Source organism: Pholcus phalangioides, unplaced genomic scaffold (genome assembly GCF_987345545.1).
Source record: "Pholcus phalangioides strain wild (caught in Gottingen) unplaced genomic scaffold, Ppha-v1.0 ptg000011l_1, whole genome shotgun sequence".
Classification (NCBI taxonomy): domain Eukaryota; kingdom Metazoa; phylum Arthropoda; class Arachnida; order Araneae; family Pholcidae; genus Pholcus; species Pholcus phalangioides.
Genome location: NW_028301604.1, coordinates 61,260,404 through 61,277,485, shown reverse-complemented (window position 1 = coordinate 61,277,485; position 17,082 = coordinate 61,260,404). Strand labels below are relative to the sequence as shown.

Genomic DNA, 17,082 nt, shown 5'->3' with positions numbered 1-17,082 from the left:
TGCAGCACCATAGCCTTCTTTCCACCATACTAGATCTTAGAGGTGCAACACAAGTCTCTCTGATGGATGATCAAACAACTAAAAAACAGTAATTTCAGTCTTTTCTCTCCCAAAGACCTCATCAGTCAAGGACTGTGGTCATTTGAGCCAAATTCAACATTTTTTTTGTTGAAAGCAAAGTATATAGTAAATTTCTCACAAGTGACCATCACTATATGTGAGTGAGCAAAATGAAAATTGAGACTTCACACCCTAGATAACGTGTGCTTTCACTGTCCAATCAGCACTGTCAAGTAATGCATATCACATGATAAGCAAAAGACATCTGGCAGCCTTCACAGCTTCAGAGAGAAAGAATTATGCATTCTCTACCTTTTTACTTTCCATTTGATTGGCTTCTGTGAAAAATTTGTAGGAATTTTTTTAAACTAAGTTTTTTGAAATCAAACTGGTTTCAACCCTATACAATGGATGAAAGGTCACGCACACACACAAATGTTATTTTCCATTACAAAACTTATAAAATTGTAACAAAAATATTTTTTTATTGCTTTATCTCCTAGGAATGATTGCTGGACCACAGTACATAAAATTTACAGGACACTCAGTATATTGCAGAAATATTCAAAATTTGTTGAGGTTCTGCAAGAATGTTCATGTTAAAAACATCTGCTCTAGGGTACCAAGCAAGGGTCCAGTTCCCTCCTCAAAATATGTTACTGATAAATTTAGAATTATATGAACTGTACAATCAGTTCTCCCCAAAATAAATTTCTGGTTGCTGCCAGGGCCATCGCCGGGTTGTCTTAAGAGCATCCTGGTACTCAGTGACTTCTCTGAGGCCCATCTTTCAAAATATATTTGCTTACAAAAATTTTAACCAGATCTCATTTTCATGATATCCTCTTTACACTTCAGGCCATGCCTGGGTGGGCCCGTGTTAGGAGGACACTGAGCGAGCGTGAATCTTAGCACTCCTGTAATGTTGAATGGTAACAGGGAATTCAGTGACCCCCCCCCCCCAGTTTTGCCCAGACTATAAAACAAAGTGACTGATCACTGATAGCGTGGGGGATGTTTTAGTGGATATTGAATGTTTAATCGAATATTATAAATTGTTTAATTCTAAAAAAATGATGGGATCATAAGCAAAACTATTGTATGATAAGGACATCTTCAATGACCATTTAATCCTCATATTTATGGGCACCTCCCCTCCTGGCAAGAAAGCCAAAAATAATGGGAATACAGGACCTATTGTGATGATCTTTACTCCTATCAATTCACCCAACAATGACACATCTCAGTGATCTGAAACCTGCATGTAACAAAACAAAGAAACTTCCATTTATTTATTTGAGGAAGTTTACTTTAAAATATATCAAGACTTCCATGATTTTTTGCCAATTTGATTCATACCTTAAAATTACTCATAAGTTGAGATATCTTGGTCATTTTTGCATTCATTATTATTTTGTTTCCTCTCAACCATAAAAAAAAAAAAATGCATGAATAGTGCTGATGAAATAATGAGATAAAGAATAAAATGTGTGTTTATTTCTGTGTAAGACAGAGATTTTGAGTTTATTCAACTGAAACCAATGTACAACATGTTGTTATATCTTTAATTTCAACATGACTGGTCAGATATCCTTCACAGCCCAAGATAAAAAACATTTTGGCAAAATAAACTATATCCAAGTCATGTTTGTAAATAATTTACAGAATGAACTACAACATAATGGAAGTGTAAGTACAAAATAAATATGAGACTCCTGATGTAGTTTCAACATCTATGACTTGAGAAATATATAAATATAAAATACATTTATAAAATGCTGGATGAAAGCATTCAATATTAAAATGCAATAGGAACAACTTAAATATATAAAGTGCATATAATCCATTATCTAATCAAGACTCTATTCCTGTGTCCAAACCTAATAATTGCTTTGTAACCTCATAAGTGGAAAATGAGACAGCAACCATAGGTATTGCTCGTAAATAATTTATGCTCATTCCTCGATAGAGTCCATGTACAATGCCATCTTCACGGAATGTCAACACTAATGTCGTTACCAATCCTTTCCTGCAATGTTGAAAAACGAGATTATCTTCTATATTTACTAACTTTACAATTATGCATTACAGTTTTCTTTGACATTTTGCCAATGTATTAGAAAAAATATTTATAGCTATGCATAAGGAAATTTAAAAAAATGTATTACCCAAATCTGTGGGTTTCCGGTCGCATCATACTGAGTTGCATTTTCCTCCGAGCAACATCCAAAGGATATCTGAAGTAGGAGAGAAATTAATGTATAAAATGTTTTATATCATAGAATACGTTATTATAGAAATTTTAATTTTTTTTATCTATGCATCAATTTTTATAATCCTAGCCCTAAGTGAATAAAAAAAATAGTTCTCTTGGATGAATACAATAATTTAATCCAGAAATCAGCCACTACTATAACCAACCACACATGCTTCCCATAAAAATTCTCCAGAGAACCTCTAGAAAGTTCAGTACTATAAATCCTGACAATATATGTAGGTCTGGGGTTTTGCTGCTATGTGTTCATAAGAACTACAATCTATCTTCCAAATTGAAAGAGAGAAATTCGAAAATTAATGAACTTTTCTATATATGCATTTATGACTTATTTTTAATCTACAAACATACGTTACTGTGCATGGCAAAAATGCTACTGCACACACAAAATCACCATATACACCATTGTATACAATGGTTGAATATCTCATTATATTCTCATACCAATGGGGAAAAAAATGGGTCTGCACAGGTGAAAAATTAAAAAAATTTGAGGAAATAATTGTTTCAGATCTGGTTTCCTTTGTTAGTAGACTTTGTTTTTACCTCTAACTGTTCCAACCATAAATAGGTAACCAGTAAACAACTGAATCACTTGCTGATGATTTGCGATAAATGGGGGAAAGGAAAACACTTTATTTCGTGAACACAGAAATGTATATTTCTGACTACTAGTGCAGTTAATAGGGGAAACACGCTACGTTTGTGTATGAGGCATGTGTGTGAAGCTCAAGCTGAAAACCACAGGAAACAAACTACAGCCACCCATTAATGTGCAGCTATCAAGATTTAGCCCAAGTATTAGTGATATGAAGCTATCACAATGCTCACATAACCATGCATTGACTACACATCATTACTGTTTAACAATTGTAATTTACTACAGCAATTTTAAATTATTAAAAAGATACATACAGTTGATGCTGTTTATGACAACTATGAGTTACAGTGACTGTTCCATTACAATGACCGGTACAATAAGTCTAAATGTTTTCACATAATCACTCTCTTATATATTTCCCCTTTTAATATGAAGACCACCCAATAAAATTTATGTTTTCATTGAAATGATGGAAGTTTTATAACAAGCATCAACTGTATTACAGGTTATTACAGTTTATGCTTGGCAATCACATAACATACTAGAATGGAGACAAACTCACGAAACTGTTTGTGCTACAGCTCCTGCAAGACCACCGCAGATCAGCTTAGCTGGAACTGCTAAAACAATTCCTCCACTGCTTCCAGAATGTGATCGTCCACAAACATTTGGCATATATTCCAAACACAAGAGCTTTAACCGTTCAAACACATAAAATGAGAGGCCTATAATAATTAAATCAATGGTTCTATCACATACCAAAACATGAATTTTACTAATTGGTAAATTAATCAGAAATCTAATTTTCAGAAACAACAAACATTAGGAGACAAAAAAAAGTTAAAGAATGTATAATTTCAAAATTTTAACTGCTGCTGAAATGATTACAGCATCTTTTGATCTTACATAGTCTTTATTAAGCACCCTTGAGACTTACAAACTGAAATTGGTAGTATTTATCTAATGATATACTGAATATATATATATGGTTAGATACTGTGTGTGTGTGTGTGTGTGCATACACAAAGATGGACTATTAAGTATACAGGGTAAATGATTGAGTCCAAACACAGCCAAATAGTTTACAAATATAACAGAAAACTTGATTTTAAAAGTTTTAATCTATAGCAAAACAGATAAGTTTGATCCAAGAGGTGACTACAGTTCCCTACAGTGAATGGTTAAAAAAACATTATTTTGAAAGTTTTTGGCTATTGCCTGAAGTTAAGTTGAGAAATTTCAGTATTTATTATAGAAATATATTTAATTTGATATAAAATGTGTGAAAAAAATACACAATTTTGAATATATGATATGAAAAAAAAACAATGCTTGCACATAAAATTCTATCTATACTTTTTTTTCTGAAAGCTGTTGATATGAGAAGAAATGCATAATGTAAGAAATGCATAATGTAAGAAATACAGATCTTCCTATTTTGTATGTCAACATCATCTGAAAGAGGAAATTACCAAGAATCTGCAGTTTTAGCCTTTGTAATTGTGTTACTAACTGTAACTAATCAAAATCAAATTATTTGTGTGAAAATAGTTTCTATCCAGCTTATACAGGGTGATTCAGAAAAGATGGTAAAAATGTTAAGAGGTGGTAGTACACACAAAAACAAACAAATGAATAAAAAAAAAATTTATTTTATTTATTTTTTTGTGTACACTAACACCTCTTAAAAAGTTTTTCCCATCTTTTCTGAATCACCCTGTATTTATTTTTGTTGATTGTTATTTCTGTAGTAATACAGTATTTTACAGACAGGATTATATATACCTGCATAAGGAATCATTCCTAATATAGTAGGTGAAAGTCCTTTATACAGAGCTCGAACACCTCCTTCCTGTAATTCATTACAAAAACCAATTTAAGAAAACTAAAATAAAATTTTAAATTAATAGCTTTTCATTTCATGGAATTTCTCTAGGAATCCAAAAAACCATTCTAAATTACACTTAATGCACTTAAGTTTTCATATTTTATGAAAATAGAAAAAATATATAATTTTACACCTCAAATTAAATATCACTATTTCTTATGTAGTAATGCTAAAGTGCTGTAGAACAAAACCAAAATTATTATTAAAAATAAATCTGTTTTATCACTCAAATAATATTTCCTCCCAGCATAATTGTCAAGAATGATTTTTTTCATTGTAAAATATATTAAGTAATTTGTGTCACCTTTCATCAAATTACAATCTATGAGAACTTGATCACAAATAAAAACCTGTGAAAATTGTAATCTTCATATTCATTTCTTGAACAAAATTCACACAATTTGTTTGGAAACTTGGCAGTCATTTAGTAAGGAATTGTGCAGCGTTTAAGGCATATTTATAACCACTAAATTTATATAGTGGTGTACGTTCTTAAAAATCTGATCAGGAAATTATATGCTTATGTCACATACTCTAACACCTAAACACAGCATTTCTGGACACACATTCTTTGACAAAATATGTAAATCTTAAGCTAAACTACCAACCACCCTCTAAAATTTGGCTGTTTATTTCCATAACACCCAGCATAAGTCCTTGAATACACGTGGATTATTTCAGAAAAAACTGTTTGCAAAAGCAATTAGAATCTCAAAGTAATAACTATTGAGATAAAATGTTGTCAAATATATTTTGACTACCATAAGCAGAGTCATAACAATTCTTTTAGGTGGGGGGGGGGGAAATGTTATTTCTCCGCTCCCTCTACTGTAAAAGTTGATTTCATAATGATCATTTGATCATCTTTGTCGCACCACTGTCATTTCCTGCACACGAGGGCTAATTACGGAGAGACCTACAATTTATTGACAACTCCGAGCAGCAGCCTTTTTTATACTCACCGAGGGGTTGGTGCGCTAACTCCTTGATGTGGGAATCCCTGCAGTAGCATCTTTTTCTGTAGTCATATCACCGTTTCTGTTGTACCAGTCAGGAAAGTTTTCTGACAAGGATGAACCAGGTATCAAACTGATTTTGTTACTTTGTTTTGGGAAATCCCCCCCCCCCCAATGAAACCTCCTAGTTCTGGTCTCCCACTACGAGTATAAAAAATCAAAAACTACTCAAATTTTCACTCATTTTCCTTAAATGTCAACAGTAGAAAACTGAGCTTTTAGTAAAATGAATAGCACATTGCTTCTCAAATAAACAGTGGAACTTGGTTAATTCAAAGCTCAAAGAGGGACTGAAAAAACGTTTGAGTTATCCGAAATTTGAATTATCCAGTTCTTACAAAAAATCAAAAAATCTAGATAATTATAAAAATTTATTGAATACTAACACTCACTCCAAGTTTATTGTTGTAATTGGCAATTATGGTATAAAATGTAAATTGTCATAAACAATATTTCATTTAAAGAAATTTGTAATTTTCATTTGTTTTTCTTTGGATGCTCTGACACATTGCACAAAATCTGCAAGTTGGTTTAGAAAACTGAAAGATGTAATTTTACACATACATATATATATACAGTATAAAGCTTTACTTTTAACTTTACAAAATAATTTCAATGGCTATATCATTACACTGCTTTGAGAGTCCGACAAAAAAACATTTTTTTGGGTCACACTCAGTAAGATGCTCCAACAACTTGTCGAGTCATTTTTCTACCTTTTCTTTTTCAACAGATACTATTTTTCACTGTCAAGTTATTTGTGGCTTTGAAATTATCAAACCAATCTGGCTTACCCTTTAAAATTAAAAACCCATAAATTTAATTTTTTCTAGCAAACTCTTAAACTTTGAAGCAAATCACAGGGTAGCTCAATGATGTATTATGCTGTTTTTAATTTAAAACTGCTTCAAAATGCACTTATGTTCTTCAGGGTAATCACAGGTCCTCTTATTCAATTTTTTAAAATGAAAGTCGAAAAAGAGTTAAAGGAGACCCTCTTTTTATTCAAAGTCTTTATGATTTCATTGTCCTATACACACATACTTTTGTATTTTCTGAACAGCGGCATTTGCATCTATCCTAGCAAGCACTAATATAGTCATCCAAAATCTGATAAAACACCAGTTGCCCTTGGAAAGACAAAAGACAGTGTGTGGGACCAGTAATGAAATCATTGCTTTTAGCTTAGAGCCATAACAAAATGCTCAATTTTTGTTCATTATAATTTCTTTCAATACAGACTACATGCTATATTCTGGATAAGTAAACAACAGAATAACGAAAATGATGACTAAAAGGTAGCTAAGGATTCTGAGAAAACAGAAATTCTGCAAATGACATTTTAGTCAAGCTTTAAATTATCCAAAATATTCAAAAAAATCAAATTAAAAATGTAATATCAACATAAAATTGAATAAGAAACTCAAGGAAAACTCCTAAAGTTACAATGGCTAAAACTTTAAATGAACCAATTTCTCTTGTAATACATGAAATTGTACAATTTATCATTTTGAGAAAAATCTGGAAATTTAAAAATAAAAACCTCTTCCTTTTCTGTTTTACTATATAAATATAAAAAACTAACATAATGTATTGCTGTGCATATCTGACATGTTTGAAAAATTGAGGGACACTAGTTTTTTAGTGTTACTTTATATTTGAAATAGTTGATTTTGACATGCCAGATAAAACGTGGTTTTGACATTAGAGTATTGATATTTATCAAATTTATATTCATTAAATTTACTTTATTAACCACTTTCTTGTGTCAACCAAATGCGAATTTTGTTTTCACTTCTTGAAGTAATTTTTATAAAAGTGGCAATTTATTAGGCAAAACTCCTTTGCATATTTTTTTTATTTTGTACAGTGATTACTTTCAATTTAAGTGATATTTTTTAAGAAACTTTTCCAATGGCTCATCCATTTGAAGAATTGAAATCATCATTAGACTTCTATGTCTTGAATTAGTCACATTGCACAAACTTTCATATGCACTCCAGTAAATATATATTTTTTAATTTCTCAAGAAAGTAGATAAGTTCAGCTAATTGTTTTCCCAGTTCTGGGAATTTCCGTTTCATCTTCTGATCATAAACTGAAAACTGGATGCAAGTCTCTCTGACCATTTTAGGTCTCTTTCATCTAAGCATTTTTCTAATTGATCTGTTTTTGACAAATCTTGAACATTTGTTGGTGGTATACTCGAGAACTGGCCAAGAGACATGCCATTAATATTTTGAAGAAATATATGAAGAAAATTTCCCTAATGGATACCGGATATTCTTTTGATAAACCCATCATTGCATTCTTTTGTGTGAATTTCATTGCATAGGTCAAGTTGTATTGAGAAGATTAGCTACATAAAAAAGCACTGAATTTTTGAATTACCAATAAAAGAGGATTATTGAACAGATTTTTTTTAGAAAAAGTGAGAATTATTCCAGACTGAAGAAAGTCATGTTCTGAAAAAATGGTGAACTTTTGTGTTGATTTTTCCAATATGTTGCACAATCTCATCATTTTTAGACATTCCATAAAAAATGCATGGAAATATGTATTTCATAATGATGCAACAGTTATGAATACTTCTTACTTGTTTGATTATGCATGACAATGTGTCCAGAATTCCAGAATATATGTCTTCTCCAGACACTTGAAATGCCAGTCGTGCTCGCACAACATCCAAGGGATATGTAACTACAACTGCAGTCACTCCTAGAAGAAAAATATTTGTAAGCAAACATAATTTTTAAAATTTAAAAAATGAATTAGGAAGTAATTGTGGGAGGCATTACAGTGCCTCCCACAATTACTTCCTAAAAGCTAAACTCCACATATTGGCTACATAATCGACTATGACTGTCTAGTCAACAGCTCATGAAAAAAGTGTTACAATTAAATTTAAGTACAACATTAGAGATTTTACATCCCATAACAGATTCCCTAAAAACTAGTTGGATGAGAGCAATCTCAAGTAACATCATAAGGATCTGGGTAAATTGATGTCCCCTACCACATTGTCGCAATGAATTTTAATGCAATTTAATAATAAGATATATATACATAAGACCATTCAAGACTATCACTCCCATGCTCCTGAATACTACTCAAGTAGTTGCCCATGACTGAAGTGAACTGAAAACCCATATAATAAGCTAGAATTTATACAAAAATTATTTACAAAGTTGCTATTCAACAAAGTTTCTTCAAAGCTGCATGCATGCGTGGCTGTGCGCAGTGAAAATATATGCTTCCATGCACAGAAAATCACTAAATACACCACTGGTGTTTATGGAATATTGTCATACCATACAGAAAAAATGTGCCTTTCTATAATTTAAAAGAATCTCTAATTAATATAGACTTCACATATAAACAACAAAACCGAATTCATAAGTCAGAATCAATATTTAAAAAGTAGTAAATTAATTTAAATGAGGTTTCTTCCTTACCTCCATTCTTGATATCTTATTACATTTTATTCAAATGAAAGATCTAATAAATACAGGGCGATTCAAAACTCAATGTACAAACTTTTAGAGGAGGTAGAAAACACAAAAACAAAACAGAATCATAGGAATGTATGACCGGAAACCCCAACCTGATCAGCTGGAGAATAAACGAAGATGCAGAAATGACAAGCCAATAATGGGTGGGAAAACTCTTTATATTTAGCGATACTTTACATATTTATATATATATATTTATATATTTTTATGGGCATCTTTTTCTCAGCCACCTCGTGGGGCATTTTGTCTGTTGTGGCGTTGTATTTGTATTAACAGGAGGACAGTACGTGTACACACTAAGTTTCCTAACAAGTGCTCAAAGTTTTTACCATCCACAGTTATGCATGCTTCACAACGGTGATGCATTGATTTTCGAACTCTTTCAAAAATGCCCAGCATTTCGCAGACGTTTGCAGCTGCAACAGAGATTCTTGCAATGAGGTCTGTGTTAGAGTCAACAAAAATCCTGTAGACCATGGCTTTCAGGGCCCCCACAAGAAATCCAGGCTAAATATTGCTAAATAAAGTTTTTCCACTAATTATTGACTTGTAGTTTCTGCATCTTCGTTTATCCTCCAGTTGATCAGGTTGGGGTTTCTGGTCATGCATTTCTATGTGATTCTGTTTTGTTTGTGTTTTCTACCTCCCCTAAAAATTTGAACGTTGAGTTTTGAATCACACTGTATGCATACAAAGAAATAAAATTAGGCAAAATTTCACGAATTCTGCATATATATTTTCAGGTTTCTTCACAGATAAGATGATAAAAAGTTTCTTTATTGTATTTATGCATTTATAAATGCATCGATTTAAAATAGTGTAAGCGTTCTTTGATATTTCAGACTTATTTCACAAATTGTTGATGATATAACTGCAAAAGAAATAAATCTATCCTCAGTTCCCTACAACTTCCAGCATACAAATGCATCTACATTCAAAGCAATGTAAATATTTTATAACAAAAATTACAAACAAAATATATTAAATAAAAACAACAGTTTTGCATGCACAAGATGCGATTTATTGTCTCACGTCTTCTGAGAAAACAACCTGGATTCATGTTTGGATGATGGTTCATCATCTGCACTTGAAAAATTAAAAACGTTCATTCACGTCTCCAGTCTTCAAAATTTGGCAAATGAAAAATGCCAATACACATCTCCCTTCAACAATGTGTTAAAATAACAATTATATTATGGAATTATCAGAAAATTATTCATGAATAGAGATTGTTTTAAAAACACATTAATTACATTTAAGCAAAGATTCATCAAAAAATCTTGCCTATAAGTTATTCACTAATGCAATAACCTAATGTTCCCATACCATCAATGTGTGCTATTGTTGACACAACTAATTATCCAAGTGCATCATCACAAGGGCACATGGTGATAGATCAAACATTTCATTACTTATCTCATCACTCTAGCACAGTTGTTCCCAACATTTTATACTTCATATACCTCGTGGTGGAAATACGTAAAAAGCTTATATATCCCTTGAAATGTGTTGAAGGCTTGCATACTTCACAAATGTTTTCTATGCATTTATAGAACTCTCTAAATATGTGTATAGGAGCAGGTATTCACACATTTTTTTCCACCACTGTGGATTATTTTTCAACTATCCCTGAATGGTGCGTTATATAGGCTACCCTTGGGGTACATTTAACACAGGTTAGGAACCACTACCCTAGCATATAAGCATAAATCAATCAAGGATAATCTTAATTCATGATGCATATTGAGATATGAAATCATTCAAAAAGATATTAATGTAACTGAACAAATTATGGATTTCTAATTTGGTTTTTTGCATAAGTATAAAGCTGTCAAATATGGCAAGATATACATATTGAAAATAGAGATTTTTCAAAAATAAAAATGTGGAAACATCACAATTAATTTATTCACATGTTCTTCTGATGCATGTAACTTATAAAAAATACATTAAATCTGACACTACATAGTCATTCAGACAAGACAGATTTGAGAAAAACAACAAGTAATGTTTACAAAAAAAAACATGTTCTCAGAGTATGTGAAACCATGTATGCTAAATACTACTACTACTAAACTGTTCATGCCCCCTCGTATACATTCCTCTGTGCAATTTCTGTAGAATCAGTTCATATCGGCATGTGTGTGTTCTGAGACCCAAGTGTATTTGTGGTCACCAACAAAATTTATGTTATCAGAGTTGTGTTTATTTTGTGTTCTTGCTGGAGCTGCTATCTGCCTTTTATATTTTGAAGTGAAGATGGTAAATGCTTGAATTTTCATGTTATATAAGTATTATGTTGAAGAAGCTTAGAGATTTTTCAAATCGGAGACCAGTTTGCATTGGGCCTCGAAATTGGAAAACCAACTTTAGCTGACTACCAGTGTGATATCAACTGGGTTCGAACCTGAATCCTCACGATACCCACACAACTAAAAAGTGGTTGTGTTACATACTTCAGGCCTCATACTATTTCTGAATAAATATTACATGTTAACAACTTAAATGTTTCATTACTGTAAATCTGAATTAAGTCGCATTTTTTACAACTTTGTGCAAAAGAAAAGTTTTGCCTGGAACTATACTTTTTGACAACATCAGGATTTATAATATGTTGTTTCATTGGGATTCAAATACATTTCAGGAATTGCCAATTTTTTTTTTAAATTTGATACCTACCAGCCATAGAACCGGCAAAAAACTTTACAGCATGGGACTTTGTACAAAATGTGTCTCTAAGTACCTGCAATGCATATCATCTTAAACTCAATACAAAATATATTTATGAAACTACTCACACAAGTCATATTTAGGAATACATAATAACATGAAGGTACGATTGGGGTATTACAAGAGACCTGACACCAAATCAAAACAATCTTGATGATTATTTGTGCCAATTGCTAAAACACATCATATTTAGAAAAACTTCATTTGAAAATACTCAAAAAAATTATTAGCATTAATAAAGAAAATTCAGCAGAAAGAAGGAAAGTCTCTAATATTTTACATTATATGATATGATACATTTGCAATCTATCCTATGGCTTATTTTGTAAAAAATGGCCAAGTGAAACAAAGTTTTCATTTTAACCTGTCCATTGTTGATTATATCAAATACAGTTGATTCCCATTTTAACAAATACTGTTATAGCAAAAATCTTGTTATAGCAAAAAATTTTCTAATCCTAAAAAAAGTTTAGGCCTACATAGAAACTGTAAAAAGCTGGAATTCCATTATAATAAAACACTGTGTGTAAATAAGAATTTACCTTTTTGTATAATTCAAAAGATAAGAACTGAACAGCCCCGTATGGAAATATTCGAACCATTTGTGCTCCATTTCCTTTGTACAAACCGAAAACACTTTCTTTTTTTACAATACCTTTTAAGCCTGAAAACACTCCTAAATTTTGAAGAAATAAAAAATGTATATTTTATATAAGCTATATTGCATTAAACTTCACATCTGATTTATATAAAGCCATAAATAAAATCTTTTAATGCTTTAAACAACATTGATGATACCTCAATTCTTTGCCTTTTATTTCAGTATTGACAAGCCCAAATATTTTCCAAAGTTGATTTCTGAATGAAAGACGTTTCTCTATACCCCTTAGTTTGTATTTGCTGAAAGCCTAAAGCCTACTTCATTAAAAAAGATATGGTATTTAATAAGGGAGTTTGACAATTTCTGCAGTCGCCCCCCCCCCCAGTTTAACGGGTTATACTGACGTCTCCCTCGTTTGATCATTTTTGTTGCACCGCAGCCATTTTCTGCACATGAGGACAAGAAAAACTTGGGCCTACAATTTATTTGAAATTCTGAATGGAAATTTTTTTATTATGTCTGGCCGAGAAGTTTGTGCGCTAATCATCTTGTATTTTTGTTGTACTTCTGTGTCACGAAAGATTCTGACAAGAACTAATCAGATACTGACATTATGGTCCTTCTGAGAGAACATCTTCAGCTTCAGTACTACTAGTACATCACATATGCACCTTGTCCATATTCCTCTCTGTGGTACTTCTAAACGTTAACAAATTTAATATTGAAGAGTCTGTAAAAATCCTGGCTGGGGAGCCGACCTAAGCCTTTGGGCCCTGCTTTAGTATGTGGGGGGGGTATGCCCTTCAGTTGATCAATATCAGACACCAGAACCTAAGGTCTGAGGCTATTTGATCCCCCCCCCAATAAATTTTGTAGGACGTCTGCGCAACCCCCCAATAATGTCCGAAAGTGCAATGCACCCTTCCCTCTCCTGCGCACGCACTAGAGTCCTGTATATATACGGGACAACCAGCAACTTTCAGTCCCCCCCCCCCAAGTGTTTTCTTCATGTCAGTGCCTCTGATCAATATACCTAGTGGAATACATTTAAAATGAAAGATCTTCAGAATAAAAATAAAATTTTAGTTCCCTCCCCCCCGATATTAGCAATGCTCACATACCCCCTTTTCCAAGTTTCTTAAAATAAGGATGTACTCTTATCAAAAATTTAATTGGATTTTAAGAAATTGCATAATAAAACTCTGATAATAAAAACAAATGTAAAATAAAAATTATCAATACATTACCAAAATGCTTATAATGATGATTGTGGGCTTGAAGAAGTATTTTTATCCTATCCAATGGTGCAACTGTTGTTTTAGCACACATACCTGCTACTCCTATTAACACAAATACATGCATGTATTACAAATGTATAACATACTATATGTTTAAATGCAAACAAACATCATAATTCACTGTCATTAGTGTCAGGTAAATATATTTTGTCTATTTCGATCAGATTACATCATTTGGAAAAAGGTATAAAAAAAACTAATTTATACCAGTTATGTTACAAGTGTAAGATAGAAAAATTTCATGAAGACCACAAACAGATCAGGAATATTTTAAACAGTCTTCAATTACATGACGAAGGGGTGTTATGAGCATAATAAATTGCAAGTAATAGAAGTTGCATGCAAAAAGGATTCATAAAAATGCTTCAAGTTGCAAAAACCTACAAGATTGAAATGTATGGGAAAGGTTATTTCACACACCATAGCTCAGATATTTTAAATAAGTTGAAACCGACAGTGATCACATCAACAGTAGTGTCTTTAAGCATGGACCTTCCTAAGGTTCTCAAGTGCAGAAGGACCTCACGAAAATGAGATCTTAGCACAATTTTTGAGAGCAAGTATGCCAATCGGTAGACAGTTATTTCTAACCAGGTAAAGGGGGAGGGGTTACAATGCTCTTAATGCTTTCAGACCTTGCATGCATGAATGTGGTTGTTGCTTTTCTCACTGCAGAATTTTTTTTTTAACCTCAGGGAGTTAAGCCCTAACTTAAGGAGATTGTGCAAGTTTTGAGTAGAAATATGGTGAATATGAACTTTATAAGTGCTGCTCTCAGATGAAAGCCTCAACGTTGAACTTTCAGGTGGTTTTGAGATGGCTTCTAGGAGAAAATTCCAGATAAAATTGTATTTTAATATGAATATATCTTGCATCATTTTGGCTGAATAATAAGTGAAGGCTAAGTTTTTTCAACAGGCAGTGAATAATTTCTTTACAAAAAAAAGTAAAAACATGAAAAAAAAATATTTGCTGACATTTATGTTTTTAATGTATTTTTCGAGTGTCAAAAATGCAAAAACATCTTGAAAATTCCAAAAAAAATAGTTGGGTCTGAAACGGTTAAGATGGTCCTGATCATCAGCTGTATTGTGTGTATATTGTACTTGCGTAGTAAGCACATAACTACTTATATAATGCCCATATTCCTTATATAATGCCCTGCATTGTACCAACACTACAATTGCGCTTTTTTTTACAATAATTATCATTTTGGGAAGCATAAAAGAAATAAATAGTAACTCTCAGGAGTGAAATAAACACAAAACTTGGGGAAACATTGTACAGTATTTTGAAAATAAAAATGTATTGATACAAAAATAGTGATTGAAAACTAAAATAATCAATGAGAAAAATTGTTGAACATGAAATGACAAGAAAAATTATTTTCATAAATTTGAATAAGGATAACAAAATGTTGTTCTCAATGGCATATAATGACAGACTAAAAAGAAGGTTTTTGAGAAAGTGTGAGAACAGCCTGTTTTAACCAGTGAAATGAAACATGGCCAGACTAAATCACGGGTTCAGTGTTCCGCGGAACTCGGAGGGGGAGGGGGGTTCACGGTAACAGAAGCTGGAAAATTTTTATTGTTTGAACAATACAAATATCAATATCTATATTCGCATTCTTTTTTTGGGCTCCATGTAACAGTCTGGTAAACATCGAGGGTTCCGCGGAACTAAAACGTTGGAAACCTCTGACCTATACAAAACTTCCGCTGTCTTTCCCCCCCCCCCCCCGCACTAAAGAGCAGGTGGCGCCGAAATCGAAACTAAAAACACTGTTTTTATTAGTTAAGTGATCTTGAGGTTACTCAATTCTAGCTTTCAACCCTTAAACGCAAGTTAGATCGCAAGTCATATGTAAATTCAGCTTACTCAAATTCTCGTAAAAATTTTTTTCTACAAAACTCCAAGTGGCGCTAATTAATCATAGCTAAAAGAGATCGTGCTCAATGAAAAGTCGAAGCATCTACTCATACATCTATTAGATAACGTCATGTTAACTACTGTGAATTTCTTTCAAGGTAACCTTAACTTTTATTACTTCAGTAACGTCCAGTTGTTTAGAAATTCTTAGTCATTCAGTTCCTAGTAAATAAGTTACCGCACGAAAAAAACAAACACGGGCACGATAACAGAGTTGGACAACTGACAACTGGAATTTATCCAAGCTTACAGAACTTCAAGGACCTCTACAGGGGCGCGAGCATTTTTTAAATCAACATCATATAAATAAATACACAAGTACAGGTAAAACTTACACGATGCCTCACAACAACTTATTCACATGTAAACAAACGTAACGAACGTGCATTGAAACGTACCTACTAACAAAAATTAAAATTGTTCCATACTCGTTTTAAATAGAAAAATATATATGTATCTCCGGAATGACTAATGAATCATAAAAATGTATTTTCTTACCACCAGCAATGAAAGATTTCATATATACTTCGTATTGTCGAACTTCATTTTTCTTTTCGGCACCCGCCATTGTAAACAATTAAAAGGCGCGGTTGTAGGAATGGAAGCGAAATGTCAAAAAAAAAAAAAAAAAGACTACTGTTTTGATTAATATTTTTATTTTCTCCGTTAATGCATAGAAGAAAGCCACGTCGGCATTAACTTAAAAGATATTGTATGTCGAGCCGTAAAGAATATGTAACGGGAAAAACCAGTCCGCTCTGTCATATTCGTAGCCTCGAGGACTAAACAACACCGGCGCGCACATCTACGTACTCACTCCACGTACAACAAACGAGCTTCTGCCGTGGACTGTAGAGTGTCGGCAATCAGCTGTTCTAATGTATGGTTGTCTGGATGAGTAGAAAAGAAAAATGTCGCCAACGTTCGACCAAACACTTGCCAACAGGATGAGCTTTTTGGCTATACGGAAGAAACGACCTCCTGATATTAATTGAGAGGGTAACGTAAAGGTGTTTATCCTCGGGGTAAAATTCTTCGCTTTTTTGATTTGAACTCCAGGCGAAATCTACGGGACCTTTTTTAACATGGAATTCGCTCCAAAAATACCTAGTTGCTTTCTTGGTTAGTCAGCGATTGCGTAAAATTCTTCCCTACGAGTTAAACGATCC

General features: G+C 32.6%; 1 protein-coding gene across 1 annotated transcript; it reads right to left on the bottom strand.

The window, feature by feature from the left end:
• Positions 1–1,535: 1,535 nt before the first annotated feature.
• On the bottom strand, positions 1,536–16,790 carry LOC149080662 (mitochondrial coenzyme A transporter SLC25A16-like). Its single transcript, XM_089239849.1, has 9 exons — positions 16,412–16,790; positions 13,931–14,023; positions 12,625–12,758; positions 12,032–12,095; positions 8,437–8,558; positions 4,722–4,788; positions 3,499–3,661; positions 2,229–2,297; positions 1,536–2,089 (listed from the first exon to the last, which is right to left on the bottom strand). Exons 1-9 carry the CDS (start codon positions 16,479–16,481, stop codon positions 1,915–1,917), a joined length of 957 nt encoding a protein of 318 aa, XP_089095975.1. The 5' UTR covers positions 16,482–16,790; the 3' UTR covers positions 1,536–1,914.
• Between the last annotated feature and the right edge of the window lie 292 nt (positions 16,791–17,082).

Coding starts and splice junctions, on each gene's coding strand:
- LOC149080662 (XM_089239849.1), bottom strand. CDS start 16,481: ATGGCGGGTGCCGAAAAGAAAAATGAAGTTCGACAATACGAAGTATAT. Junction 12,759..13,930: donor TCATCATTATAAGCATTTTG/GTAATGTATTGA, acceptor TTCAAAATTTAG/GAGTGTTTTCAGGCTTAAAA. Junction 4,789..8,436: donor TGTCATGCATAATCAAACAA/GTAAGAAGTATT, acceptor AATGAATTACAG/GAAGGAGGTGTTCGAGCTCT.